At 34.9% G+C, this 27,658-nt stretch overlaps 1 protein-coding gene across 1 annotated transcript in view; it reads left to right on the forward strand.

Annotated features, from left to right (window-relative positions):
• The window catches only part of LOC123566701 (protein unc-13 homolog A-like), a 36,819-nt gene extending 22,268 nt beyond the window's left edge, over window positions 1-14,551 (forward strand). Inside the window, exons 4-9 of the mRNA XM_053540270.1 lie at window positions 2,634-2,730; window positions 4,131-4,274; window positions 4,753-4,830; window positions 6,655-6,732; window positions 14,020-14,132; window positions 14,440-14,551. Of these exons, the coding sequence (XP_053396245.1) occupies window positions 2,634-2,730; window positions 4,131-4,274; window positions 4,753-4,830; window positions 6,655-6,732; window positions 14,020-14,067 (445 nt within the window). The 3' untranslated portion in view covers window positions 14,068-14,132; window positions 14,440-14,551. The remainder of the gene's footprint in view (window positions 1-2,633; window positions 2,731-4,130; window positions 4,275-4,752; window positions 4,831-6,654; window positions 6,733-14,019; window positions 14,133-14,439) is intronic.
• The last annotated feature ends 13,107 nt before the right edge of the window (window positions 14,552-27,658 follow it).

Below are 27,658 nucleotides of genomic sequence, written 5' to 3' on the forward strand. Positions count from 1 at the left end.
TGCTACAGAAAGATATAATGCTTGATATATGAATACAAAGATACATAAAACAAAATTGCATAATAAATAATAAAGACAATAAAAGGGATATCATGATAATATAGTATATGCGTGTTTTTTTCCGCTTTAAGGAAGAAATTCCAAAAGTCAATGAGCAACTACCCTACAAACCGATTATAATTATAGCCCCTGAATAGGAGAGAGCATAAAGTTTTGATAGTTGTGTGAAATTCGTTTGAATCAGTTGTCAGTCTTTTGTCCGATATATTATCGTGTACCTAAATATGCACCACAGTTGATCCCTACATGAGCAATATGTTCAAAAAGATAATGGCATTGAATGAATTAGTTATACTACATTAAAGACATAACAGATATCATGGGTGAGTACTTATCATGTAATACAGACAGATTTTATGCCGTTTAGCGGAAATAGCTTCTCATCCCCAAAGACGATTTTTGCCCGAAGGAGGCATATAGTTTTGACGTCTGTCGGTCCGTCGGTCTGTCGGTCTGTCAGTCTGTCTGTCCGCAATTTTCGTGTCCGGTCCATATCTTTGTCATCGATGGATGGATTTTCAAATAACTTGGCATGAATGTGTACCACAGTAAGACGACGTGTCGCGAGCAAGACCCAGGTCCGTAGCTCAAAGGTCAAGGTCACACTTAGACATTAAAGGATAGTGCATTGATGGGCGTGTCCGGTCCATATCTTTGTCATCGATGGATGGATTTTCAAATAACTTGGCATGAATGTGTACCACAGTAAGACGACGTGTCGCGCGCAAGACCCAGGTCCGTAGCTCAAAGGTCAAGGTCACACTTAGACGTTAAAGGATAGTGCATTGATGGGTGTGTCCGGTCCATATCTTTGTCATCCATGGATGGATTTTCAAATAACTTGGCATGAATGTGTACCACAGTAAGACGACGTGTCATGCGCAAGACCCAGGTCCGTAGCTCAAAGGTCAAGGTCACACTTAGACGTTAAAGGTCATTTTTCATGATAGTGCATTGATGGGCGTGTCCGGTCGATATCTTTGTCATTCATGCATGGATTTTAAAATAACTACGCATGAATGTGTGACACAGTAAGACGACGTGTCGCGCGCAAGACCCAGCTCCGTAGGTCAAAGGTCCTAAACTCTAACATCGGCCATAACTATTCATTCAAAGTGCCATCGGGGGCATGTGTCATCCTATGGAGACAGCTCTTGTTTATGGTCGTTTCCGATTTTTTTATGTCCACTGAAAAAAATTTTCGAATCCGTTTCGGTATTTTCACCACATTTCGGCATTTAGAATCGCACAGCTTTCGCTTCTAAACTCAGCAGCCCTTTTTTACGCCGATTTTGGGGCCAAAATTCGGCCCCATTCCCCAGGCAAAATGATATACTTTTATCCCCAACTACACTAAAAAATTCCTAAATTGCAAGTCGTTTATATCAGCGAAAATTTCCACCGCCGATGGATTAATAGATCTGAATGTATATCGAGGCCTCAACGCGAAACTAGTCTATCTGCTTCTATTTCTATATACACACTAGTCTATCTCTATATACACATAGACTAGTTTCGCGTTGAGGCGACAATATGCGTTCTAACCACCGCTTCTAGAAACGCCGCAATCGGAACATCTCAGATATTACCGTTAGCGTCAGTCATCGGGAATTTTCCTTTCCAAAGAAAAACCTTTCTGTTCCGGAATTATCTACGACAATCCGACTTGCGTATAAATTTATAATAACAAGCCGATTCGCGGAACAAAAAAATCGGAAATATTGTAACTTAAGTGGAACGGCTCACAAATAATTTGCGCGATCATCGCGTACATTTCAATCGACTCGAAAATTTCAATCGCGTTCATTTCAGTCCAGGCGTAAACATTTCTGTGTGCCCAACATTTCACTCGCGTTGTTAAATTTCAATGAAGAAAGTTTGTGATACAAATGAACTAAAGCAGTTCGTTTGGTTCTTTCATGTGCCCAATTTAAAGCATTGATACACGGGGGATGATTTTGTAAGCACCTCCCAAGTGCTTCGAAACAAAGTGCTAATCATACCTTTAGGTGGTATTTTCGCTATACAGTAATATGTATGGAGTAGATTGTGAATTGAGATTTATATATAATGCAATTTAAAGCATTTAAAAAGCTTTTTAAAAGTCATAAAATAAAAAAAAACACAACCCTACTTTTGATAAATGATCTTATATTAAGTTTGAAATACAAAGGTCAAAAATAAAGAACTAAATATTAATGCTTAATAAACATCTAAGTAGTGAAAAATACCCATTAAAGGGAGATAATTCAAAAATTGCAAACTACTAAAGGAATAATTATTTAATTAATTATTATTATATTTCTTATAAATATGAATGAATTTTTATGAAATAACAAAAAGAACCACTTAAAAAACATGAGTTTTGAAATTGAAATTAGATGCCAGGAGAAGCCTAGAATGCAGGATTTTTCACCATTTACCCAAGAGCTTCTGGCGGCCTTAAGCGGCCTCCAGACCCCCTGCCGTAATTTTCAGCTTTTTTGGCTAGGTTGCAAAATCATGTCTGATATAGACTGTTTGAGCCTTATGTACTACATACAGGTTATTTAAGGCTTTTGTTCTATATATAGATTGTTTGAGCCTTTTGTGATGCAGTGGTTGAACGAGAATGATGATGTATCCATGGATTATCTTCATGGGGCATACGAACGTGACAAACGAGATGGGGTAAGTTTCATCTCCTTGAAATGATCTTTATTTAGTCTACGATAAGGTATATACCTTAAACGATGTTTATGGGGGCTATTTTGAGTCATTCAAGTCTGCCTGTTGTATGTTCATCCTTCCATTGCTCCATATCTTCTGTACCACTGGAAAGATTTTCATGAAATTTGCATGTATTATTATCCTTATCAAGGTGGTGAGCACAGCACATAACACAGGTCTTTAGGTCCAAGGTGGAGGTCACACTTGTAGATCAAAGATTCATTGGCTTAACCGTGTGTGCTCTATTATGTCTAAACAGCTTGAAAGATTTTCATAAAACTAGCATCAATTGTTAACCTTACCAAGACAACATGCAGAGCACACGACCTTGTTTACTTGGTCATAGGTCAAGGTCACACTCAAGGTCAAAGATCATGTAGATTACCTTTGTGTCGACTGCATCTTCTAAACTGCTGGGAAAATATGTGTAAAACTAGCAGTAGTCATTGAACTCGACCAGAGGATTTGCAGAGCATATATCTTGAGTCACTAGTTTCAAGGTTAACGTCACAATTAGAGGTCAAACTCAAGTATTTTGTACTCCCAAAGTTTTTGGGGTCACTTAGATTTGCTTTGTTTGCATGCTTCTATGTACATCCTTCTATCCACCCAAATTTGTGTCGTGCGTATCTCAAAAAGTATTTTACCAAGAATTATGAAACCTGATAGGATTGTTATTCAACATGTGAAGTTGTGCACCACATGTTTTAACTGGGATTTTAGTCAGAAATATGCATAAAGTGACAAGAAATTGGGACATCAGTGTCCTATGGACACACATCTAGTTTAACTTTGTATCTACTCTTTATTTTCTAAACTGCTGGGAAAACTTTCATCAAATTAGCATCAAAAATTTTGTCTCATCAAGACAATATGTGGATGCAAAAATCAGGTTATTATGTCAAAGTTCAGAGAGCAACAGGAAAACTATGTACTATTGTCATGTAGAGTTGGGTTTGTACAGATGCCTGACGTGTTTAACAATCACTTTAATGCGACTTTTATGAAGTTGTTGCTGCTGGCCGCTGTACAAGTATTCTTGTGTACTTTTATTGTCTTATTGCATAGTCTGTGCTATGCTTACACCATATTGGCTTAGTTTAGCATCTAATGAAAACGAGTTGGTCCAGACATTCTTTCAAGCTTGCCAGAAATAAGAATTAGGAAATGTGTTGAACCATGCACCGTAACTCAATGCAGTTAATGCAAAATTCAACTTCAATTTAAAAAAAAAGATAATTGTAGGAACATGAAAAGTAGGGAAAAGATACTTCTGTTAGTTTTTCTTTGATAGGTTTATATATAAAAAAGTACAGTTATGAAATATAAATGATGTGACTTTTATTGATATATTTCAACAGTTCCAAAAGAGTTCTGAGCATGCACTGTTTTCAACGAGTGTTGTGGATGTGTTCACTCAGTTGAACCAGTGTTTTGATGTGATAAGGAAACTGGAATGTCCAGATCCTCAGATGCTCAAACGATGTATGGAAAGATTTGCTAATGTGAGTATTTATATTAACTTATTGATACTAATTAGATAAAAGCAGAATTGAAAGAAAGTATTTACATGTTGGGTTTTACACAGAGTTTGACATTATATTGTATAAATATTTTGGAAACCCCATGCGGAATTCTGATTTTGGCTGTCATTTGAAAAAGTGACTCGGAAAAGCTTTTCAGGGACATGTTTCAAAAATTCATACATTTATATAAAAGTTCACTGTTACGAAATACAGTTTTAAAAAATATTGAGAGGACCTTATCTTCACCAATAAACTAACTTCCTTTTCATATAATTTATTGAGAGGTTTTAGCTCGTCTGTCATGACATATTCATGTGCATATAGTAAGTAATATATTTAATGTTTTATATCCTGACCAAAAATTAACTGAGGCTTTTCTTCATTATGTTTGAAGAATGGACTATTTTCTTTGTCTTCCTGTATTTTCTCTGATAAATGCCTGTGCTTTATTTTGTAGACTGTAAACAAGGTGCTTGTAGCTTATGCTGACATTGTCAGGAAAGATTTCAAGGAGTATACAGGACATCAAAAAGTGGTATGTCCCCAAAATTTCATTGTTAGATGATTTAGCAATATATATACATGTATTGTATGTATTGCAGCTTTACTTCTTAGCTGCGTTTAGGTTTTTTCCTTCATCCAAATGAAGTGGAGATATTATTATTGTTCAAAATGTTGTCCAAAATGTAAAGATCATTTTTCTTTTACATTCATAAATTTACATTTAAGAGAAGCTAAAATAATCTATATAGGCTTCTATGGCCCATTTCTTACGGAAGGTGACTCACACCACTGGCAAACAGAACATTGGTGGTTCTACCAAAAGGCATTCTGTACCTGAAATAATGTGAGGACAGGCAGTAGGGGTTTTCACCTTTCATTAAAACTAGAAGTTCTGTGAAATCATTAATATGTTGAGAACTAATATTTGTGGATTTACAGTCAAACTTCGTTTGCTTGAACTAGACGGGACTGGCAAAAGAAGTTCAAGACAAGGCAGTCTGAAAGACAGCTAAATCCCCCGCCACTGCTGTGGATAGTGAAAGGGTAAACCTTTGATTTTAGCTGTGACCTTGACCTTGAACTGACATGGCTGACTCATGAATTCTGCACAATGTCTTGATGAGGTGATCATTTGACCCAAGTTTCATGAAAATCCTTCCAGGGGTTTAGGAGATACAGAGCTGAAACCTTTGACCTTCAGTTGTGACCTTGACCTTGAGTTGACATGGCTGACTCATGAGTTCTTGATGAGGTGATCATTTGACCCAAGTTTGATGAAAATCCTTCAAGGGGTTTAGGAGATACAGAGTGGACACAAAATGGAAGGCTCAAACCTTCGACCCTTAGTTGTGACCTTGACCTTGAGCTGGCATGGTTGACTCATAATTTCTGCACATCGTTTTGATGAGGTAATCATTTTACCCAAGTTTTATAAAATTCCTTCAAGGGGTTTAGGAGATATAGAGCGGACACGAAATGGAAGGCTCAAACCTTTGACCCTAAGTTGTGACCTTGACCTTGAGCCGGCATGACTGACTCATGGGTTCTGCACATCGTCTAGATGAGGTGATCATTTGACCCAAGTTTGATAAAATTCCTTCAAGGGGTTTAGGAGATATAGAGCGGACACAAAATGGAAGGCTCAAACCTTTGACCTTGAGTTGTGACCTTGACCTTGAGCCGACAAGGCTGATCCATGGGTTCTGCACATTGTCTTGATGAGGTGATCATTTGACCCAAGTTTCATGAAAATCCTTCATGGAGTTTAGAAGATATAGAGCGGACACAAAATGGAAGGCTCAAAACTTTTGACCCTAAGTTGTGACCTTGACCTTGAGCCAGCATGACTGACTCATGGGTTCTGCACATCGTCTTGATGAGGTGATCATTTGACCCAAGTTTTATAAAATTCCTTCAAGGGGTTTATGAGATATAGAGCGGACACAAAATGGCAGGCTCAAACATTTGACCTTGAGTTGTGACCTTGACCTTGAACCGACAAGGCTGACTCATGGGTTCTGCACATCGTCTTGATGAGGTGATCATTTGACCCAAGTTTCATGAAAATCCTTCATGGGGTTTAGGAGATATGGACCGGACACGATTTTGTTACGGACGGAAGGACGGAAAGACAGACGGAAGGACGGACGGACGCAGACCATTCCTATAATCCCTCCGCCACGGCGGGGGATTAAAAAGGCTATGTTCAGAGTGTCTGAGTTAAAATGAATGAAGTTTTACTGTATTGTAGCTTCAGCGTTTCTTTTTCTTACTGTTTAAAATTGTCTTTACTTGGTAAATGTAGGACACTTTGACCTCATTAGTTTGATCTTTAAGTAAATGTTTCTATTTTTAGGCTTGTATATTAATGAACAACATCCAACAGTTGAGGGTTCAGTTAGAGAAGGTGTTTGAATCAATGGGAGGAGAAAAGGTAGGTCTCTGGTTCATCCAGCATTTACAATTATTGATACTCAAAGGACTAACAATAGCATTTTTACTTCTCTAAAACTGTAAGACAGAAGTTCACCAAACTTCACAATAGTATCTTTAAAAATTGTTCAAATGGATTTAGAATATTGGGAGGCTTCTTGAGGAAAGGCTAAAAAAAAAAACAGTTTTCTCATGAAATTTTTGTTAAATGTTAACAATTTTTTTAATGTTGCTATGTTGCATCCACCAGCAATAACAGTAATGTTGTTTTCTCTATCCATTATCAATCCGTTTATGACAGATGCAGTATCTACTAAGGAATTGTCATGGAGAACATTGCCTTGCGCAGATACAATACTCAGAACCACTTTATTATGTCTCCCATCTGCCACCACACAGTGGTGTGGGAGACAAATTGATTTACTCCTGTCTGTCTGTGTGTGTCTATCTGTCTGTCTGTCACAAAACTTGTCCGCACTCTATGTCAACATTTCTCACCCGATCTTCACCAAACTTGAACAAAATGTGTTTGACCATAAGACCTCGGCCAAGTTCAATAACTAGCCAAATCCGCCCAGGCACTTTTGAATTATGGCCCTTGAATTACTGATTGGATCCAATCATCAGGCCATGATTGGATCCACTCATCTAGCCCATCCAGACAAACAAGGCAGTTGTGGGAGACATGCGCTTTTCTCAAAAGCATCTCTAGTTAACCTTTGTGGTATGCATGGTATGCAAATAAGGATGAATACAAGAATCTAAATTAGTCTGAATAAGGTCAAAGTCGGAAATACCCGGACAGGTCCGTAGCCGAGTTGATGCTACGAACTTACTTCGGCCGACCATGACGTCATTCGGGATACGAACGTTTCCTTATATGCAAATAAGGCGGAGCTTAACCTCTAAACTAGTGTAAACAAAGTAGGACAGAAATAAAAAATAAAACAATATAGAACGCTACGAATCAACACTACATGCCAAGTATTAAATATCAAATACTTGACAATAAAAGTTAACTATTTCTGCAGAATATGAAGCGATTTCAGTCCACTTGTACGAGATTTTAGTCACCCGGTGCATACGAACAAAAATCCAAGATGGGGCTGAACACCACTAAATCCAGCTGTTCTTTATGGTCACAATAGCCTAAATAGTTTCCCCTATATATTCTATATAAAACTGACCTTTTTCAAAGTGCTACCAAACATAGCTAGACCCATTTCAGAGAACAAATCCTTACCTCATTTTAAAGAGTTATGATAAAACTGATATAAAATGAAGAGGAAAGTAGGGGTCATGTATCTTCTAAGAAAGATTTCTCTGGTCACATTTACTTACTGTAAACTGACATCAAAATCACACTGCTGTGACCTGGAAGTACTACTCATACTAAAATGGAGCTTGACTTCACCAAATACAACCTGCTCTCCCATTTTTCCTACCAAAATGTCAACAATACATCCACAATGAAATTTAAACAAAAACTAGCCTCAATTTAGATCTCTGTTGCCATGCCAAGTGAAAAATTAGTGTTCAAATACCTGGCAGCCATTACGCGACTAGACCAGATGGCTCCCACGCTGGTTCCTTTAGTTTAGTTAGGCCTATAAGAAAAACTGTTTTTCTGTAATAGTCTCAATTTCATTTGTATAGTACCAGTAACACATCTGCATGAAAAATACCAAGTTTCAGCTTGATTAAATCAGTTTTCCAGGTTTTATGGCATTTTCAGTAACGTGTGTCCCTGCGCCAATTTTCCTTCAAAACTGATGTCGCGACATAATTTTTAACCAGTTCTTGTAGCCAGAGCTGGTTTTTGCCCTATTTCATAAATTTTCACCATAATTTGCAAGCAAATTACACATTAACACCTTGAAATATACCAAATGTCCCCTCTGAAAGGTATAGATGGGCATAATTTAGAGAGCAAATTTGCATTTTTTTAAAAAAAATACCCCCAAGACAGTGAAAATGTGATTTTTTGGGTTTTTACCAATTTTTGCAGCAAAATTTCAATGAAATGCTCATTTTTTACCAAAATCTGACCAAACTAGTTCATTTATATCAGTATCTGGACAAATATCATTTTTTGCCCACATTTTCTTATAGGTCACAATAGCCTAAATAGTTTCCCCTATATATTCTATATAAAACTGACCTTTTTCAAAGTGCTACCAAACATAGCTAGACCCATTTCAGAGAACAAATCCTTACCTCATTTTAAAGAGTTATGATAAAACTGATATAAAATGAAGAGAAAAGTAGGGGTCATGTATCTTCTAAGAAAGATTTCTCTGGTCACATTTACTTACTGTAAACTGACATCAAAATCACACTGCTGTGACCTGGAAGTACTACTCATACTAAAATGGAGCTTGACTTCACCAAATACAACCTGCTCTCCCATTTTTCCTACCAAAATGTCAACAATACATCCACAATGAAATTTAAACAAAAACTAGCCTCAATTTAGATCTCTGTTGCCATGCCAAGTGAAAAATTAGTGTTCAAATACCTGGCAGCCATTACGCGACTAGACCAGATGGCTCCCACGCTGGTTCCTTTAGTTTAGTTAGGCCTTATTTCGTATAAAATCCACTCACTTCATAACGGTGTTTCAACATTTTCTAGCATATCAGATTTTCAGAGACTTATATTCCCATAAAGAACTAGATCGCTACTTTAGAAAAACAAAAAGAAAAGGGGGTGTTAACTTTTATATAAGAAAACTACAGTTCGTTAAATACAACCCGCTGAATTTACTACTTTTCGCTTCTTTCAATTTCTCTTTTCGTGACATTAAATTCTTACGCCGCCATTTTTATCTAGCATGCGATAGGAACATGCCGATTTCATTACAATGCAAAGTGATACATACTGAAACGCGGTAGGGTAAAAGTAAGCACGTTGCTGCCGAGAAAATGCACTAGGAAAGGAAAAAAGATTAGTACTATTTATATTTGGACTACTTGTGACTAGACCTGCGGAGGCTTACATTCTATTTGGTAGTGATCAGCCTTGACAACTGTCAAAATTTCAACTGACATAAACTTTTATGAAGTTTTACAAAGTCAACAATGGACATTACATGAAAACCTCGATTTAATTTAATACAGCAGGTGATTGTTGATTGAACTGTTGAATAACTCAGGCTGACATTGCGTACTTTTATAGAAAATCCCTGTGAAAGCTAGAATTACATTTTCACTAACTGACACAAGCATGACATAAGTAGAGTTCTAACATTTTGAAATGTAATTTAGTAAACAACAATTTAACAATGCGACTGGTTATCAGTCAATGTCTGGAAATGTTACAGAACAATGAACTGTGATTAAAAAGTAGCTGACAGATAGCCTGACAATTTTAACATCAAAAATGAAAACTACTGATAGGCCGTAAAACAATGCAAAACAATTGCATAAAAACAAGGTTGTGAGGCATCCTGCCTCACAATATATATCTATAATTCATCATCTCCACTCTTTCCTTATTCTAAACACTTACCTTTAAGATATAATACAAGGTAGTTTTCTTCTCTTTTTTATGTAAAAATGCCAAGAAGAAATGCATAGCATTACAAGAGTGAATGCTAAGTTAATTCTGTTTTATGCCACTTTAAATGTATTTGTCTGGATCTGCACTGGATAAATATCCGCTGTTGTATGATGTCAATTCTCTGTGTTACAATGGTGATCATTGTAACTGATCTTAAAATACATTTCACATAACTAACTAGAGAGAGGTAAGAGGTATTTAAGTCAATATATCATTTGTTGAAGGTTATTTTTGGAGGTGAATGGGTAGGGTAGAGATTTCTCTGTAAAAGTCTTCAGGAGTGTTCTTAAAGCTTAATTGTACAAATTCAATATTAGGTTTATATAAAATATCAAACCATAGCTATTATGGATTCAGATGAGAGGGAATTCAATGTTATTTTTTATATATTAGCTTATATTATATAGATACATATCATCTAATGGGCATGGCCTTTTTAACCCTTACATAATAGTTTAAACATTCAAACCCTTGTATCACACACCAAATGTCAAAACTTCAGCTGTTATGTATTCAGGTTTATAAAAATATCATAACCATAACTATTATGGATTCAGATGGGAGGAAATTCAATGTTTCTTTTTTTATATATTAGCTATTATTATATAATTGGGTGTGACCTTTTTGACCCTGGTAACATTCAAACCCTTGTTTCACACACCAAATGTCAAAACTGAATCTGCTATGTATTCAGCTAATATTTCCAAAGTTTCTAATACACATAAACCTGTCGTAATAACATGTCACACACAGGAACTTATCCATTTCTGACTCAAAGGGCATTAATTTGAAAAATAAAGGGAAACACTTGCTAAATATCAAGACTTAGTGTGTTATATAAGTTAGTTATAGAATTATATTAATATCAAACAATAAGCATTATAGATCAGATAAGAGGAAATTTATTGTTTCTTTTTATTAGCCTATATCACATGTACATGTCATTTACATGTCAGACTGAGACGCTTACTCGGTTAAAAGGACCTGAATCAATTACTAGTAGAAACCGGTTTCAATTTTGCACAACCGTTTATCGCATGGGCTTGATCTTTGAAAGACGGCCACAAAGAGTTCAGTTGTGTAAAGTATCATCTAAATACATTCAGTGGTTTCAAAGATGTTGTTAAATGAAAACTAACAGATAGGAGGATACATGCACTAACTGGAATACTATGAACAATTATTGTATATTTTGTAGAAGGTCACACAAGGGTGTAATGTGAATGAAATTATTTTGAAATCAAGGAAAACGTTTTACACAATAATGTAAGTACCTACTCCTCGTGATAGACATCTTTTCTAAGGAACCAGTAATAGCTATATCGGTCTTGTTACAATGATACAGGACTACATAATTATGTGAATTTATTTAACAAGAGGGTCATGATGACCCTGAATCGCTCACCTGAGTTATATGAGCCACATGTTTAAAATGGCAAACTGAAGCTAAAATATTAGAAAGTAGGTCAGTAGGTCATATTCATTGTCACTGAAAGTCAGTTTTAAGATCAGTGTGCAAAACTGTACATGTTATCCAAATTTTAAGTCTGTGTCTTAAAAAACAGGAAAGTAGGTCAGTAGGTCAAGGTCATAGTCAAGTGAACTCTAATCACTTGGGGTCATCAGGTAATTATAATTAAGCAGTCTAGAAAATATGATCTGATAATTTTTGAAGTATTTATTCCTATATAACTCATATAACAAGTGACACCCAGGGCTGGGCCTTTTTTCACCCCAGGGGCATAATTTGAACAATCTTGTTAGAGGTCCACTACCTAGTGTTATTTAGATGATCGACAGTGAAAATGAGCCCATCTTAGGAAACTATAGGTATCTCTGGAACATTAGATGACTCCAAATGTGGATGAATGAAATGGACAAAAGCGAGAGTCTATGTTTAAAACAGTAAGTAATAAGCAATATCAAGCGTGAACACTTTATATGTATAATTCTAAGCAAAAGGGGGCATAATTTATAGAATATTGGTACAAGAGTTATGTTCCTAGTGTCATATAATGTGGAACAACTACTTCAAAGTTTGAATCAAATCCAATTAGTAATAATTAGTAATAATTAACATTGGTGAAAATGCATCAGAATTCACCCTAAATTCCAAATAAAAAGGGTATAACTCATGCAAAATTTGTTCCAGAGTTATACACCTTGTGTCATAAAATGTAGTTGATGATGTGGAACAACTGTTTCATGTTTGCATTATATCCATTTTGTAATGACTTAGAATGAGTGAAAGTGCTTCATAACTTCAACCTGTTACTCTAAGTAAAAGGGGGACAATTCATGAAAGAATAGCGCAAGAGTCATAGGCATTGTGTCAGTTGATGCGAGTTATCATGCTGAACAAATACTTTAAGTTTGAATCAAACTCATTTAGGATTATCCGAGATAATGTGAAAGTGCATCAAAGTAAAAATGGTGGGGTACAATTCACGAAATGTTGGTGTGAGAGTGACTGTCCTTGTGCCATATGATGTGTTTTTTTATTAGGAATAACAATTCTTAGTATGAAAGAAGTACATAAAGAAATCACAGAGATGAAGATAAAATGCAAGAAAACTTTAACCAAATTGTGGATGTGTAGGACACCGACAACGAAATGAGTAGGGCAACTCTACATACTTCAATAGCAGAGCTAAAAACAAGAGAATAAATGGTTTAAGGTCATTTACTCGAGGACAGCTTGATCATATTTAATGGATATCCTGCTTAAAATGCTACACCAATGTATTTCTTTGATTTGACCATGTGACCTGTATTACCAACCAAAATGACCCATGTATGAACTCACCCTAGCTTACATAAAGACAAACATTCAAGTTAATTTCATGAAGATGCTCTGACAACTGGAGCCCCTAGGGCACACACAAGGTTGTTCTTTGATATGACCAGGTGATCTTTGTTTTGACCAGCCATGAACCATAATCAAATCGGAAATAAATTTCATCCAATCATTGTGATGAAATTTCATTAAGTTCCCTTGTAAAATTCAGTCCCTATTGTATACAAAAGGGTTTTCTCTGCTTTGATATAATGACCTTGTTACCAATATTCGAACTTGACATAGATTATATCAAGGCAACTATTCTTACTAAATGTTATAAATATTCTGAGCAAAATGCAATCCCTATGACATGCAAAAGGTTTTCTTTCATTTAACTGGGTGACTTTGTATCCTACATAACTCCTACTTGAACTCGACACTGATTTCATTAAGACAAACATTATGATGAGATTTCATTAAGATTCAGTGAAATATGCAGTCCTACTTGCATAAACCATGTTTTTCTTTGATTTGACCTAGTTTTATGCCCCAGAGGAACAATTTTCATACCTGACCTAGATTTCATCAAGGCAGTCATTCAGACTAACTTTAATATACATTAATTGAAAAATACAGCCTCTCTTGAAAAAGCAAGGTAAATGTTGATAGACAGACAACAGAAAGACGCCAGACATTGAGCAGTCACAATTACTCAAATGAGCATTGCTCAGTTGAGTTAATAAGATCTCTGCCATTACTTTGATCAACCATATAAAGGCAGGCATCAGTTAGATATATAGATGTAGTTCAATTGTGATTATGTCATAAAACTTCAAACTGAATTGTTACATTATTTTAACTGATAGTAAAATGGGATTACAATAGCAAATACAAAAATGTGGGTGAAAAATGAACATGTTAACATATTATTTCTCTCACCCTTTTCAGGGTTTCCAAAGGTTATTGGCGTCATTGACGGTACACAAATTAAGATAAAGGGTCCAAAAGAAAATGAAACTGACTTTGTGAACCGCAAAGGTTATCATTCAATTAATGTACAGGTAGGTAGATAAACGGAGATACATGTCCAATGTTCATTTGTAATATGTTTACATTTCTATAATTTCCTCTGATGAGACAATAATAAACCGCAACAAATATTTTTAAACATTAATTGAATTCATTTCTAATTTGTATAAAAGTTTGCCCCCCATTAACCCTTTCTAACATTCTACATCCTTTCCCCATACCAGTTCTACAGTACAGACACACAATCTTCTTAACAACATGAGGCTGATGGAATGTTCTCTTGTTATTCTGTGAATGTCCAAACCATCATCTGTTCCATGTGACATTTCTCAATTTCAGATGGTTTGTGATGCCAGATTCAGAATTACTAACGTGGTGGCAAAGTGGCCTGGGAGTGTTCACGACAGCCGTATTTTTAGGGAATCTGAACTGTGCAGGAAATTTGAGAATGGTAAGACAAAGATTTAAATGATTATTTATCTGAAATGAACTGTAAAAGATTGAAAAATATTGAACGTGCATGGTGCATTTACCAATGCCTAGTATAAACATATATGATATTTAACTTCCACTTTCCTCTATATTTTTTAGCAATTGTAATATATTTTTAAAAAAATTTTATCAAAGGGGAGATAAACGGGCTTCTACTTGGCGACTCGGGGTATCCATGTCGATCATACCTGATGACGCCTTACCTAAACACACAAACAGACGCTCAAGAGAGGTAAGTTGAGCAAGTATATCATCTCATTCTATTTCGTTGATGTTTTAAAAAAAATAGTACAATTCTTTTTTATTTCACAAAACATTTTAAGTAATTTTATTTTGTGATCTGACTGTATATTTCCACTGAACAAAACTGTAGGAAGAACAGTATATAGATCTTGATGCATTTATGATGTAGTACTTGTGTCAACTGACCTGTTTTTAAATTAGCTGATCAGATGTGAGAATGAATTAGTGGCAGTTTCAAAGAAACACTTTTTTTTTGTATCCTGTGATTCCTACACCTGTCACTACTTCATTTTCAACACCACTAATGAACTTTACTGAAATAATTCATAATTTAATAATTCAATAATTAAGGTTGTTTATTTGAATATTGTTGTGGAAAATGTTTGTTACAATTTCTGCATGTCTTTTCTTCCAGATACAACATAGCATTAATAAAAACAAGGGTGCTTATTGAACAGACTTTTGGTGTGTTGAAGAGAAGGTTCCCTTGCCTATCATACGGCTTGAGAACCGAAACTACGAGTGCGCCTCAAGTCACAGTGGCTTGTGTTGTGTTACATAACTTTGGGATGGATAGAGGAGATATTTTAGAAAGAATGGTAGACGAGCCTTTTGAGCCACCAGAAGCTGAAGTAGACATAAACCAGGCTGGGGCCCGTTGTAGGGATGTATTTGCAGCAACACATTTTGCTTAAGGTCTAAAAACATATTTGCTTCCAGTAACATGCTCAAAAAAATTAGGGTAGGTAGGTAGGAATTTTTTTTTATTAAGGGAGACTTTCTGAAATTATTTTTGTGTCAAAAATGAATACAAATAAGGTTATGCCTTTTGAGCATAAGAAGTTGATTTTTAACATCACTGACCATGTTTAAAGAATAACGGGCCAAAAGGTTTGGGTAGGTTGGGATACTGGAAACAAACATTTTTTTTATGCCTTATGACTAAACACATCACATATCTATCAAATTTTATTTAATGTTAAGGTAATTATGCATGTTGTCTGTGCTGCAATTTTTAACAGTGGCATGCAGGTTTAGGTCTTCATGCTAGAAAGAATTTGACATTTATGTTGGTGTCCCTATGTACATGCCAAAACAAGGCCTTCAATTAATGATAGATGTCCAGTGTCCTTTTTTGAGTATATCTGATAAACTGCAGTATTGTTATTTAATACACATTTTAATTTAGATGCACCAACATTATTGAAAGTCTTTTAACCTGATTTGACAGAGAACAAGAGCACCGCCATGCGGGTGCTGACGCTCATCTGATTTTCTTGTATATTATAAAATAGAAATATTGTCCTACCCATGGTTTTCAAAGTCCAAAAAGTGTCATACTTCTTACAAAAAGCAGGATGGAGCTATGTTTCTTACTGTAAAGGGTCAAAAAAGCAGGATGGAGCTATGTTTCTTGCTGTAAAGGGTCAGCTTATGATGGTAAACAACTGTTGCAATTTTCAAGGCAATAGCTTTGATAGTTTAGGAGAAAGGTTTACCTAAACATAAAACTTAACCAAGAAATCTGATATTTTCTAAGTCCAAAAGGGGCCATAATTCTTGCAAAAAGCAAGAGGGAGTTATGTTTATTGCTGTACATGGTCAACTATTGATAGTGAACAAGTGTTGAAAGTTTCAAAGCAAAAGCTATGATAGTTTCGGAGAAAAGCTGACCTAAACATATAACTTAACCAAACAACGCAGACGCCGGTCAGGTGATGACAATAACTCATCTTTTTTTTTTTAACAAAAATCAGATTAACTAAAATGATGGTAAAACGTAGCTGCTTACTGAGTTTGTTAAAACTCCATCAAGTAGTCATAACAGTAACCTGACATTTGAACTGTTAGTTTGCGTAACTCCACAAATTGCTCAAATTTGAACTGTGTCAGAAAAAACATTGCAATGATGCCACTAAGTTTGATGAAAATCCTGAAGCAGTCTATGAAAATGAGTCATCCAAGCAGTCTATGAATGGGAACCAATATTGGACAGGGAACCAGATTACAATTACGGTAACTCTTCCGAGCTCGCGCGATAGAAGGAAGAAAACTTAAAAAAATCCGCGAATCGCTGTCATATATCGTTATCGGCTGCCCGATGGATAAAGTCGTACAAAAACGATCTGCCAACTGGGGCGAAGGAGAGCGATCGCTCGCAGTTGCACGGGGGAGGAAGTGTCACACGAAGGATGGAGTTCTTCTGATAACCTGTCATGTTTTCTTCTGATAACTGTTACGGAGTTCCTGGCAAACGTTACAGAGTTCGTCTGATTTCTGAATGACGTGCCAAGGAATCGTAGGAAAAAATGGTAATTATTTATCTTTAAATAGAGAGAATTGGGTGTAAAACTAAAGTTTGATGATCAAGGTTGCCTGATGTCTTGTGCTATGCGTCAGAAAAAACTGTTTAGTCTAATAATCAGCGCCACTACTTTGAAAAGAAGACATTTTGAGTAAAATATCGAAATCGTTTGCTCATTCATACATATTATTTTTTTTATTCACGTTCTTCATCCGCAGCACATGCAATAGAATAATTTTAGTGCAAAGTTGCAAACATATACCACTTTCTAACAATTTTATGCCCGATTTTTCAAATGTTACGGAATTCCGGTGATAACTCTGAAGATGTCACAGAGTTCTTATGATAACTTTTATTACTGCCAGGGTGTTTCTTGAGCTATGTTAAGATACTTTTTAGCTAATTTTATTATTTAAAAAGGGTGTTAACGATGTTCTAACGTAATATATTTATCCAAGGCACAGTATTGTGGTTATATAATGTACGGTATGTGTGTTTTTGAGTTCCAATGATAAGTTTTTAGTGTTATATTTGTTATTCTGACTAGATGTTACTTTTAAAGGGACTGTGTACGCTAATAATGATGATCTGGCTAACTATGGTTATTTTTTTTAAATACAAATTGCACATAAATGATGTACAGTGTTAAACAGTTACAGAAATATACTCTTATTTTCATTTAACTGGCTTGGAAATTACATTGTGGATTCTATTGTAAGAAAGTGCAGAATCCTCTTACTTTATAATATTTCCAGCTTAACTCTAAAATGCCATTCTATTCATCTTATAGCATTTAGAAAGCACTTTAAAATTCACATTATTCACTTATTATGATATTCTATATGACAAATAGTATATGCACGTATGAGGATGACAACCCCCTATTTGGTACGCAGTATTCAGCGCATCGAAAATTATATGCATTCTGTAAGATGTAATGACAATACTGCAGTATTAACGACAGTCACATTACGAACATGTCGGTTATCTGCCTCGAATCTGTGGTAAATATGCTATAGCATCATATGACTCATGTCAATTGATTACACATGAAGTGGTAGCTCGCTCTCTGTGTTGTGTAGTGTCGCATTGTGACTGTACTTTTTCAGTGTCAACTATATGAAGGATTAAAAAAATTATGATGGTAAAGTTATAATTATCATGGTAAATCATACTATATAGCATTATTTTTTATCATTAATCCGATCAACCACTTCAGAAAAAGACAGCCTCTGCAAATGCAGCAAATAGATGTACCCTAAATTAAAGATAACGGAATTGATTTCAATTCAGTGATCAATCAAAACGGAAACCAATAAATCGTTGTTCACGAACATTAGCACATCCATTGATAGAACGAAAAAATACAATTTACTGCATTTATTATCTATTCGTATTTTACTATATATGTCATTATACTGCATATAGTTTTAAACTTTACAAAAGACTCATACCGTACATTATATAACCTCAATACTGTGCCTTGGATAAAACTATTACGTTAGAACATCGTTAACACCCTTTTTAAATAATAAAACAAGCAACAAGAGCTCGTCGAACACGAAATACCCCCCTTGATGCATTCAGTGATTGCACAAGGAACAGAAATTATATGCTCACTGTAAACAAAAGTTCTACCATTCTGGTTTAATCTGACCTTGACCTTTAACCTATTAACCTAACAAGAGATTACAGAGTGATCTTGGTGCCATCCACTGAGCCATTTTTGAATGTTCCAAATTTCAAGACTTCTTCAAGGTCAAAATCAAGGTCAAATCTCATTTCGGTACAAAACAATGTGTATGTGGTCCAAATTTGAAAGCTGTGGCTTGAGAAATGTGGAAGTAGGTCACTAGGTCAGTCTCAAGATCAAAGTTCATTTCGGTACACAAAACTATGCATGTGGTTCAAATTTGAAGGCTGTAGCTTGAGAAATGTGAAAGTAGGTCACTAGGTCAAAATCAAGGTCAAATTTTATTTCGGAACACAAAACTATGCAAGTGGTCCAAATCTGAAGCCTGTACCTTCAGAAATGTGAAAGTAGGTCACTAGGTCAATCTCAAGATCAAAGTTCATTTCAGTACACAAAACTATGCATGTGGTTCAAATTTGAAGGCTATAGCTTGAGAAATGTGGAAGTAGGTCACTAGGTCAATAACAAGGTCAAAGTTTTTTTTTGGTACACAAACCTATGCATGTGGTCCAAATTTGAAAGCTGTAGCTACAGAAATGTGAAGGCAGGTCACTAGGTCAAGATCAAGGTCAACTCATGTCAAAGTTCATCTTGCCACTCAAAACTACACATGTGGTCCAAATTTGAATGATGTAAGTTATTGACATGAAGATTCTAAGTTTTCCCCTATATAAGTCTATATGAACCATATGACCCCTGGGGCGGGGCTATATTTGACCCTAGAGGGATAATTTGAACAAACTTGGTAGAGAAACACTAAATGATGCTACATAACAAAATATCAAAGCCATAGTCTTTGTGGTTTGGACAAGAAAATTTTCAAAGTTTTTCCCTATATAAGTCTATGTAAACCATGTGACCCCCCCAGGGCGGAGCCATATTTGAGCCTAGGGGAATAATTTGAACAATCTTAGTAGAGGACCACTTGATGATGTCATATACAAAATATCAAAGCCCTAGGCACTGTGGTTTTGGACAAGAGATTTTTCAAAGTTTTTTCCCATATAAGTCTATATAAACCATGTGACCCCCAGGGTGGGGCCATATTTGACCACAGGGAAATAATCTGAACAATCTTGGTAGAGGACCACTAGATTATGCTACATACCAAATATCAAAGCCCTAGGCCCTATGGTTTTGGACAAGAAGATCAGAAACCGTTTAACTGTTACTGGCCAATGTGACCTTGACCTTTGACCTAATGACCTCAAAATTAATAGGGGTCATCTGCTGATCATGGCCAACCTAACTATCAATTTTCCTGACATTAGGCCCAAGCGTTCTTGAGTTATTGCCTGGAAACCATTTTACTGTTCCTGGTCACTGTGACCTTGACCTTTGACGTACTGACCTCAAAATCAATAGGGGTCATCTGCTGGTCATGATCAACCTCCCTATTAACTTTCGTGACCCTAGGCCTAAGCGTTCTTGAGTTATCATCCGGAAACCGTTTTACTGTTCAGGGGCACTGTGACCTTGACCTTTAACATACTGATCTCAAAATCAATAGAGGTCATCTGCTGGCCATTATCAACCCCCCTATCAACTTTCATGATCCTAGGCCCAAGTATTCTTTAGTTATCATCCGGAAACCATTTTACTATTCAGGGTCACTGTGACCTTGACCTTTGACATACAGACCTCAAAATCAATAGGGGTCATCTGTTGGTGATGACCAACCTCCCTATCAACTTTCATGATCCTAGGCCCAAGCGTTCTTGAGTTATCATCCGGAAACGGATTGGTCTACATTCCGACCGACCGACCGACCTACCGACCGACATCTGCAAAACAATATACCCCTCCTTCTTCGAAGGGGGGCATAATTAGCTAAAAAGTATCTTAACATAGCTCAAGAAACACCCTGGCAGTAATAAAAGTTATCATAAGAACTCTGTGACATCTTCAGAGTTATCACCGGAATTCCGTAACATTTGAAAAATCGGGCATAAAATTGTTAGAAAGTGGTATATGTTTGCAACTTTGCACTAAAATTATTCTATTGCATGTGCTGCGGATGAAGAACGTGAATAAGAAGAATAATATGTATGAATGAGCAAACGATTTCGATATTTTACTCAAAATGTCTTCTTTTCAAAGTAGTGGCGCTGATTATTAGACTAAACAGTTTTTTCTGACGCATAGCACAAGACATCAGGCAACCTTGATCATCAAACTTTAGTTTTACACCCCATTCTCTCTATTTAAAGATAAATAATTACCATTTTTTCCTACGATTCCTTGGCATGTCATTCAGAAATCAGACGAACTCTGTAACGTTTTCCAGGAACTCCGTAACAGTTATAAGAAGAAAACATGACAGGTTATAAGAAGAACTCCATCCTTCGTGTGACACTTCCTCCCCCGTGAGTTGAGTTGATTTTATATCAATCGGACATTATTTTTGGAAAGTTTAGAGGTGCCTCTCAAGGGGCGAAAGAGAAAGAAAGGGCCTGGCAAGACATCGCCGACCAGTTGAATGCGTGAGTATATAATACGCTAGCAAGACATTTCGACCCCAAGACATTTCGACACCAAGAGACAATTCGACCCCAAGACATTTCAACCCCAACTCCTTGGACATTTCGACCCCATTCAATGATATGCCTGAAAACATCTAAGAATGCTGTCATTATTATAATTAAGCTTTAATCTATAGATAATTGAGCAATTTCAAAATGTAATAACGCTTAATTACCAATTGAAATGTTAAAATACGGTTATTTTCGCGAAAATAAGAATTTTTTTACGAAAATGAGCCATATTTGTCTAAATTTCTTTTTTTTTTTTTCTAAAATTATTTTTCTAATTTCTTAAAGACTTTATTAGTACAATCATGCCTTTATATGAGAAATGAGTGATTTATATCTCACAATAACGAAATAATCATCATTTATAAATTTTACAAAAATAACGGGATTTATATATATCAGCCGCGTTTATTACGTCAATAATTTAAGAACAAATCGTTCTGATTATCTATCTTAAAATAACCTTTATATAACATATTTTCATACTTGGTGTTTATTTATATTTTCAAATCATCTTAAAGACTATTTTAGTACACAGCTATATTTAAAAAAAAATATAAGATTTTTAAATCATGAGCCAATTTAGCTGATTTTAATTATGAAAATAACTTTAATAAAGTCACATCTTTAATACCTCTTCATTTATTCATTTATTTATTTATTTCAACCAAATATAAATAATTATAATGTAACTCAAAGAAGTTTAAGATGTCACTATCTTCATTACATTGATATTTAAAATCATAATCAGAAAAAACGTGATCTTTTGATTGGATTATCACACCTTGATTAATTGTTTGTTGATATACAGCACGTGTGCGCATTGCAATTAACAATCAATTAAGCGATTGTGGTGACATCGATATTTATAAACATGTGTCAACATTATCTTTAATTTCGGCGAAAATGTAAAGAAAACAATAGGAAATTAAATAACACATTGCTTATTTTCGCATTTAATGTTATTTTCGTAAGCGATTTTGACGCACACATAAAGTATTTGCTTTACAGAATACAGAATATGATTTTTGTTATTTACAACTGCTCTTTTCTTTTCTATGAACGACATTCCTTCCAGTTGTAAAATATCAAACATGAAATCCCCGTTACTGCAAAATATAAGAATATATGAGTACTGTTCTGTTAAAACGGGGAAAAAAATATTATCATATTTCATATCTGTAAAGAAAATGTGGCAGCCGTATTTCTTTTTTCTGTATTAAATATTTTAGCAAATACACGTGATTTAGAGTATGATTTTAAAAGTATGATTTTAGCAACTTCACACATTAAACCGGAATCCACCTAAAAAACCGGGATACACCGGAATACATTTTCCATAACCGGGATACACCTGTATTTTGTAAGTTAAAGGTATTTTTGAAGTTTTTTTTAAATAATTCAATCATATATATCATAAATGAATAAAATACGACGAAAGGAAAATAAAATACGTTCACGCAAAATTTCCATTACCGAAATACACCATTAATTTATTAATAAATGGTATTTTTGTAGGGTTTATTGCAGAAATCATTCGTGTATAATATAAATAATACTGGCAGTAAGTATCAGAAGGATAAATAAAATTCTTTAACGCAAAACGATTTCATAAGAGATTGAAATTCGGCGACCACGCGGGAAATTACCATAACCGAAATACACCCTATTTCTTTCACAAATGGTATTTTTGAAGTGATTTATGACTGAACTCAAACATATATCATAAATTATTATTTTTCAAAAGGAAATTAAAAAACCTTTGCGCGTTACGTCTTGTACATGATTGGAAATCGGCGTGTGCACTGGAAATCAGTGCATTCGGAATTTCCATGTCCTAGATTCTCTAATGTACACAGGTATTTCTTTAATAAATCGTGTTTAGGGTTTATGATAGAATTCAATCATATCTCAAATAAATAATTAATTTACAAAAGGAAAATAAAATGCACAAAACGTTTTTACACGAAGTTGAAAATTTGTTGAGCGCACGGGAATTTTGCGCACTCGTGGATGAGTGCAATCGCCATAATTTTGTTAGCTTTTGAATTAAATAAAAGCTTATCATATTTAACTGCACTTACCTTAAGCTTGTTAGACATTTATTTGTCACATGTGACTTGTGTGTGCTTACAAATATACTGTTTAATGGATATAATCAATAGGTGTGATAATCCAATCAAACTCTATCAGGACTAATCAGAAGCACGTGCTTGTTACGCCGGATATATTCAAAGGACATTAATTGTGCTTTGGCAATAAATGCAGTAAACGTTTTTATATTCATATATAAACATACATGTTATGATTCTTTTAAAAACTGATTTTTCATAATATATTTTCTTTTTAAATTATCAAATTAAACATGAAAAAATAATTCAATTAGTTCCAGTAATAAATTTTCCGGTCAGCGCAGTTTATTCACTGACATGTATTTTGTGTATGATTCATTTAAAAATAGAATGTTTATATACATCTATATATTAATATTTTCTAAAATATGCAAAATGGAAGAAATATAAAATGAAAACATACAACTATTTCTGAGGGGTCGAAATGTCTTGGGGTCGAAATGTCTTTGGGGTCGAATTGTCCAAGAAAATTAAATTTTGGGGTTGAAATGTCTTGGGGTCGAAACGTCCAAGAATCAATAATACAGAGTAGACACAATTCTTTACTGAAAATTCAAGCTAGCTATTTCTGTAAAAGATGTATAAGATATACATTTGCAAATTTTAAAATTTTCACGAAACAACTAGATGAATCCTACTTGAGATCATATCGACCGAAATAGTTCCGGGACGACGCGGAACAGCTTCAATCGTCTCAGGAGGTTATTAATAAAACCCGGCCCTAACCGGCCCGGCCCGGCCCAAACCACGGAAATAGCCGATTCCGACTGTACGGAAACCACCGGAAACACTCGGACGGAAGGCTATCAACTTACATATTTAGAATCTAGTAAAAATCACTAAACTTTATGATGCCCGCGAGGAACTTCTTTGATGAATGGGTTAAGACTGCGTATTCTTTCTGGTTGCAAAAACGTCTTAATATAATTTGTAAACGTGTACACAGTAAGTCGTTATACATTATAGCCTGTTTGCACCTATTTTCGCGGTACTAAGGAAATAAATGAATATTATGTTGCTATTATTTCCTATTAACTTCGTAAACCTTTTCTTTTCCACTATTATTTCAAGCAGAAAATCATTTTTCTAGTCCTTGTTTACTTTTAAACCGATCATGTTTCCGGTGCATGTGACTTTCACTTTCACCAAGGGAGTTAATTCTAATTTCGCGGTACGGCATCCGACTTGATAAAGCGCTTCCTGTGAAAGTGTAAAATGTATAGGACCCCTAAATTTTCAAAATAGATTTCGTGAATAAGACATTAAAAATTATTGCAATGTAAAATTAACACAATGGAAGGATAATCCCGTCAAATATACGGACAACACACGATTCATTACCGATTTTACTTAGTCAAATGACCGACGAGGGCATTTAAAAATAATTGACCTACGTTTACAAAAATAGGGTGTGCAACATAATCAGCTTTCAAAGTAGGTCAAATTTGTTTACTGTAGAGAGCGCTGCACATTGTTGTTCTCACAAAAACCAAATACCGCGAGACCAGATGTAACGCGAAAATAGCAGCAAGTGGTATATAGGTTATAACACACTAAATAGTTGTTGTTCTTTATTCTATATAAAACTGACCTATTTCCGATGACCGCAGCACACATCAGGACCCATTTAAAATTTCTGTAACTTATATTTTCTTCAAGAATATTGTCACTGCTAACTAAAAATCAAAAGAAAAGTGGGGGTCATGTTTGATGCAAGAAAAATAATTTCAGTCAAACACACAAACTGCAAAATCAGCTAAATATGAGACCCCAAATTATACTGGTGGTGTATGATCTAAGTTTCCATGAAAAATTTTGTCATGTTGTTATTTCATTATGAAAATGCTACCTACATGTCAAGCATACATCTGTCATGTGATTTTAGCAAAAAAAATGCAAAGAAAATAAGGAAAATAGCTCTACAGAGCAAAAAAACTAAGGACTATTTGTGTCCGCCATTATGCGACTACCATTTTTTTTCGCGCCATTTTTCTATTTAGTGTCTGTATGCCTATAAGAAAAACTTTTTTCTCTGACAGTGTGCAAATTTCATTTGAAATGTACAAGAAACCCAAATGCATGAAGAAATACAAGGTTTTAGCTTGATATCACCAGTTTCCAAGTTTTTATGGCATTTTCAGTACCATAAGACAAAGCGTCAGATTTTGTCAAAAATAGCTGTCGCGACATAATTTTGAAGCAGTTACCCTAAATTCAGCCTTGTTTTGCCCTGTTTTGACATTTTCTACTCTGATCTGCATGCAAATTACACATTTAAACTGTTATAGATGTTCACTTTTACCTCTGATGGCCAGAATATAGCAATCAGTAGCCTATAAATATGCAGTTTTTGAAAAAAAAAATACACCCAAAACAGTGAAAATGTGATATTTTTGGATTTTATCCACATTTTCAACAAAATTGCAATTAATTTGTCATTTTCTATCAAATTCTAATCAAACTAGCCCATTCCCACCATCATCTGGCAAGATTTCATTTTTTACCAATGTCATCTTATAGGTTATAACACACTAAATAGTTGTTGTTCTTTATTCTATATAAAACTGACCTATTTCCGATGACCGCAGCACACATCAGGACCCATTTAAAATTTCTGTAACTTATATTTTCTTCAAGAATATTGTCAGTGCTAACTAAAAATCAAAAGAAAAGTGGGGGTCATGTTTGATGCAAGAAAAATAATTTCAGTCAAACACACAAACTGCAAAATCAGCTAAAAAATGAGACCCCAAATTATACTGGTGGTGTATGATCTAAGTTTCCATGAAAAATTTTGTCATGTTGTTATTTCATTATGAAAATGCTACCTACATGTCAAGCATACATCTGTCATGTGATTTTAGCAAAAAAAATGCAAAGAAAATAAGGAAAATAGCTCTACAGAGCAAAAAAACTAAGAACTATTTGTGTCCGCCATTATGCGACTACCATTTTTTTTCGCGCCATTTTTCTATTTAGTGTCTGTATGCCTATATAGCGTTGTTCTGACGAGCCTTCTAATTATTTCCCGAAATTTTGTATCGTTATCATTATATACTATTTTATAATCGCGTTTCTCCAAAAAGTTGTTATATTTCGAAGAAAGGAATTCCTCTCGGGCCTCAAAGAGTTTTCGTTTTACCTGTGCATTCCCAAAGCCTAAATAATTCTTTATGTCCGGTAACATGCCTAAAAATAGATAGTAAATAGGCAGGTTTTTTATACATTTTTTGTTCAATGAGACTTTACGGAAATTATAAAAAAATGAATACGAATAATTTCTAATATCACTGACAATTTTTAAAGAATAGAATGAGCAGTTTTTTAAAACTTTTTATTAAAAAGTTTTTAAAAAATCTCAAAGACCATAAAACATTTAGGGTCATGTAAAAAAATTAGGATAGGTCGGGATACCGATTACGCACGAAGAATGCAGCGTTGAATATTGAAAAGTTTTACACACGGTACCCCATATTTTCAAAATATTCCTGTATTAGCAACAAATACTGAGATAGGTTTGTTCACGCAGTATTCTGAGTATCTCTTGAAATTAGTCGACTGAATTGATGTACGATGAAAGTCACAAATTGAATATATTGTGGTACATTGCAGTTTGTGGCATCTTTCGATAATCGATTTCATATTCGGCAGGTTGCTATGATGTTTTAACATTTTTTTATTTTTTTTCTTATTTTTTTTTTCAAGTTTGCAAGTAATCTCTGAATAAACTGACTTACTTAAGTTATATTCAAATTAGTTCAAAACTATATAGAGTAGAATCGATATACAAATTTGTATCTTGTATGAACACAAGATAAAGTAATTTAATCCTATGTATAAATAAGCGAATCGTCTTTTAATCAGTGCGAAAGTATCGGACATGAAAATGTAATATCATATGCGCATAAAAACAAATTAGCGTTGTTGCGCATGTGATATGAAATTATTGTTTTTATCATTAAATCTATATTTATAGTCCTTTCCATTGTTCTAGATGTAGTCACATGTTCAACGATAAAAAGTCGAAGAGTATTTTCTCGAAGGCGGAGCCAAACACACATATTGACCTCCAGCTGTGACGTCCACACTTTATTACGTTAAAACAATGCGACGTCGTATACAATTAACCACGAATTTCAAAGATGACCTAAGGCTGCAGACA

Source organism: Mercenaria mercenaria, chromosome 1 (genome assembly GCF_021730395.1).
Source record: "Mercenaria mercenaria strain notata chromosome 1, MADL_Memer_1, whole genome shotgun sequence".
Classification (NCBI taxonomy): domain Eukaryota; kingdom Metazoa; phylum Mollusca; class Bivalvia; order Venerida; family Veneridae; genus Mercenaria; species Mercenaria mercenaria.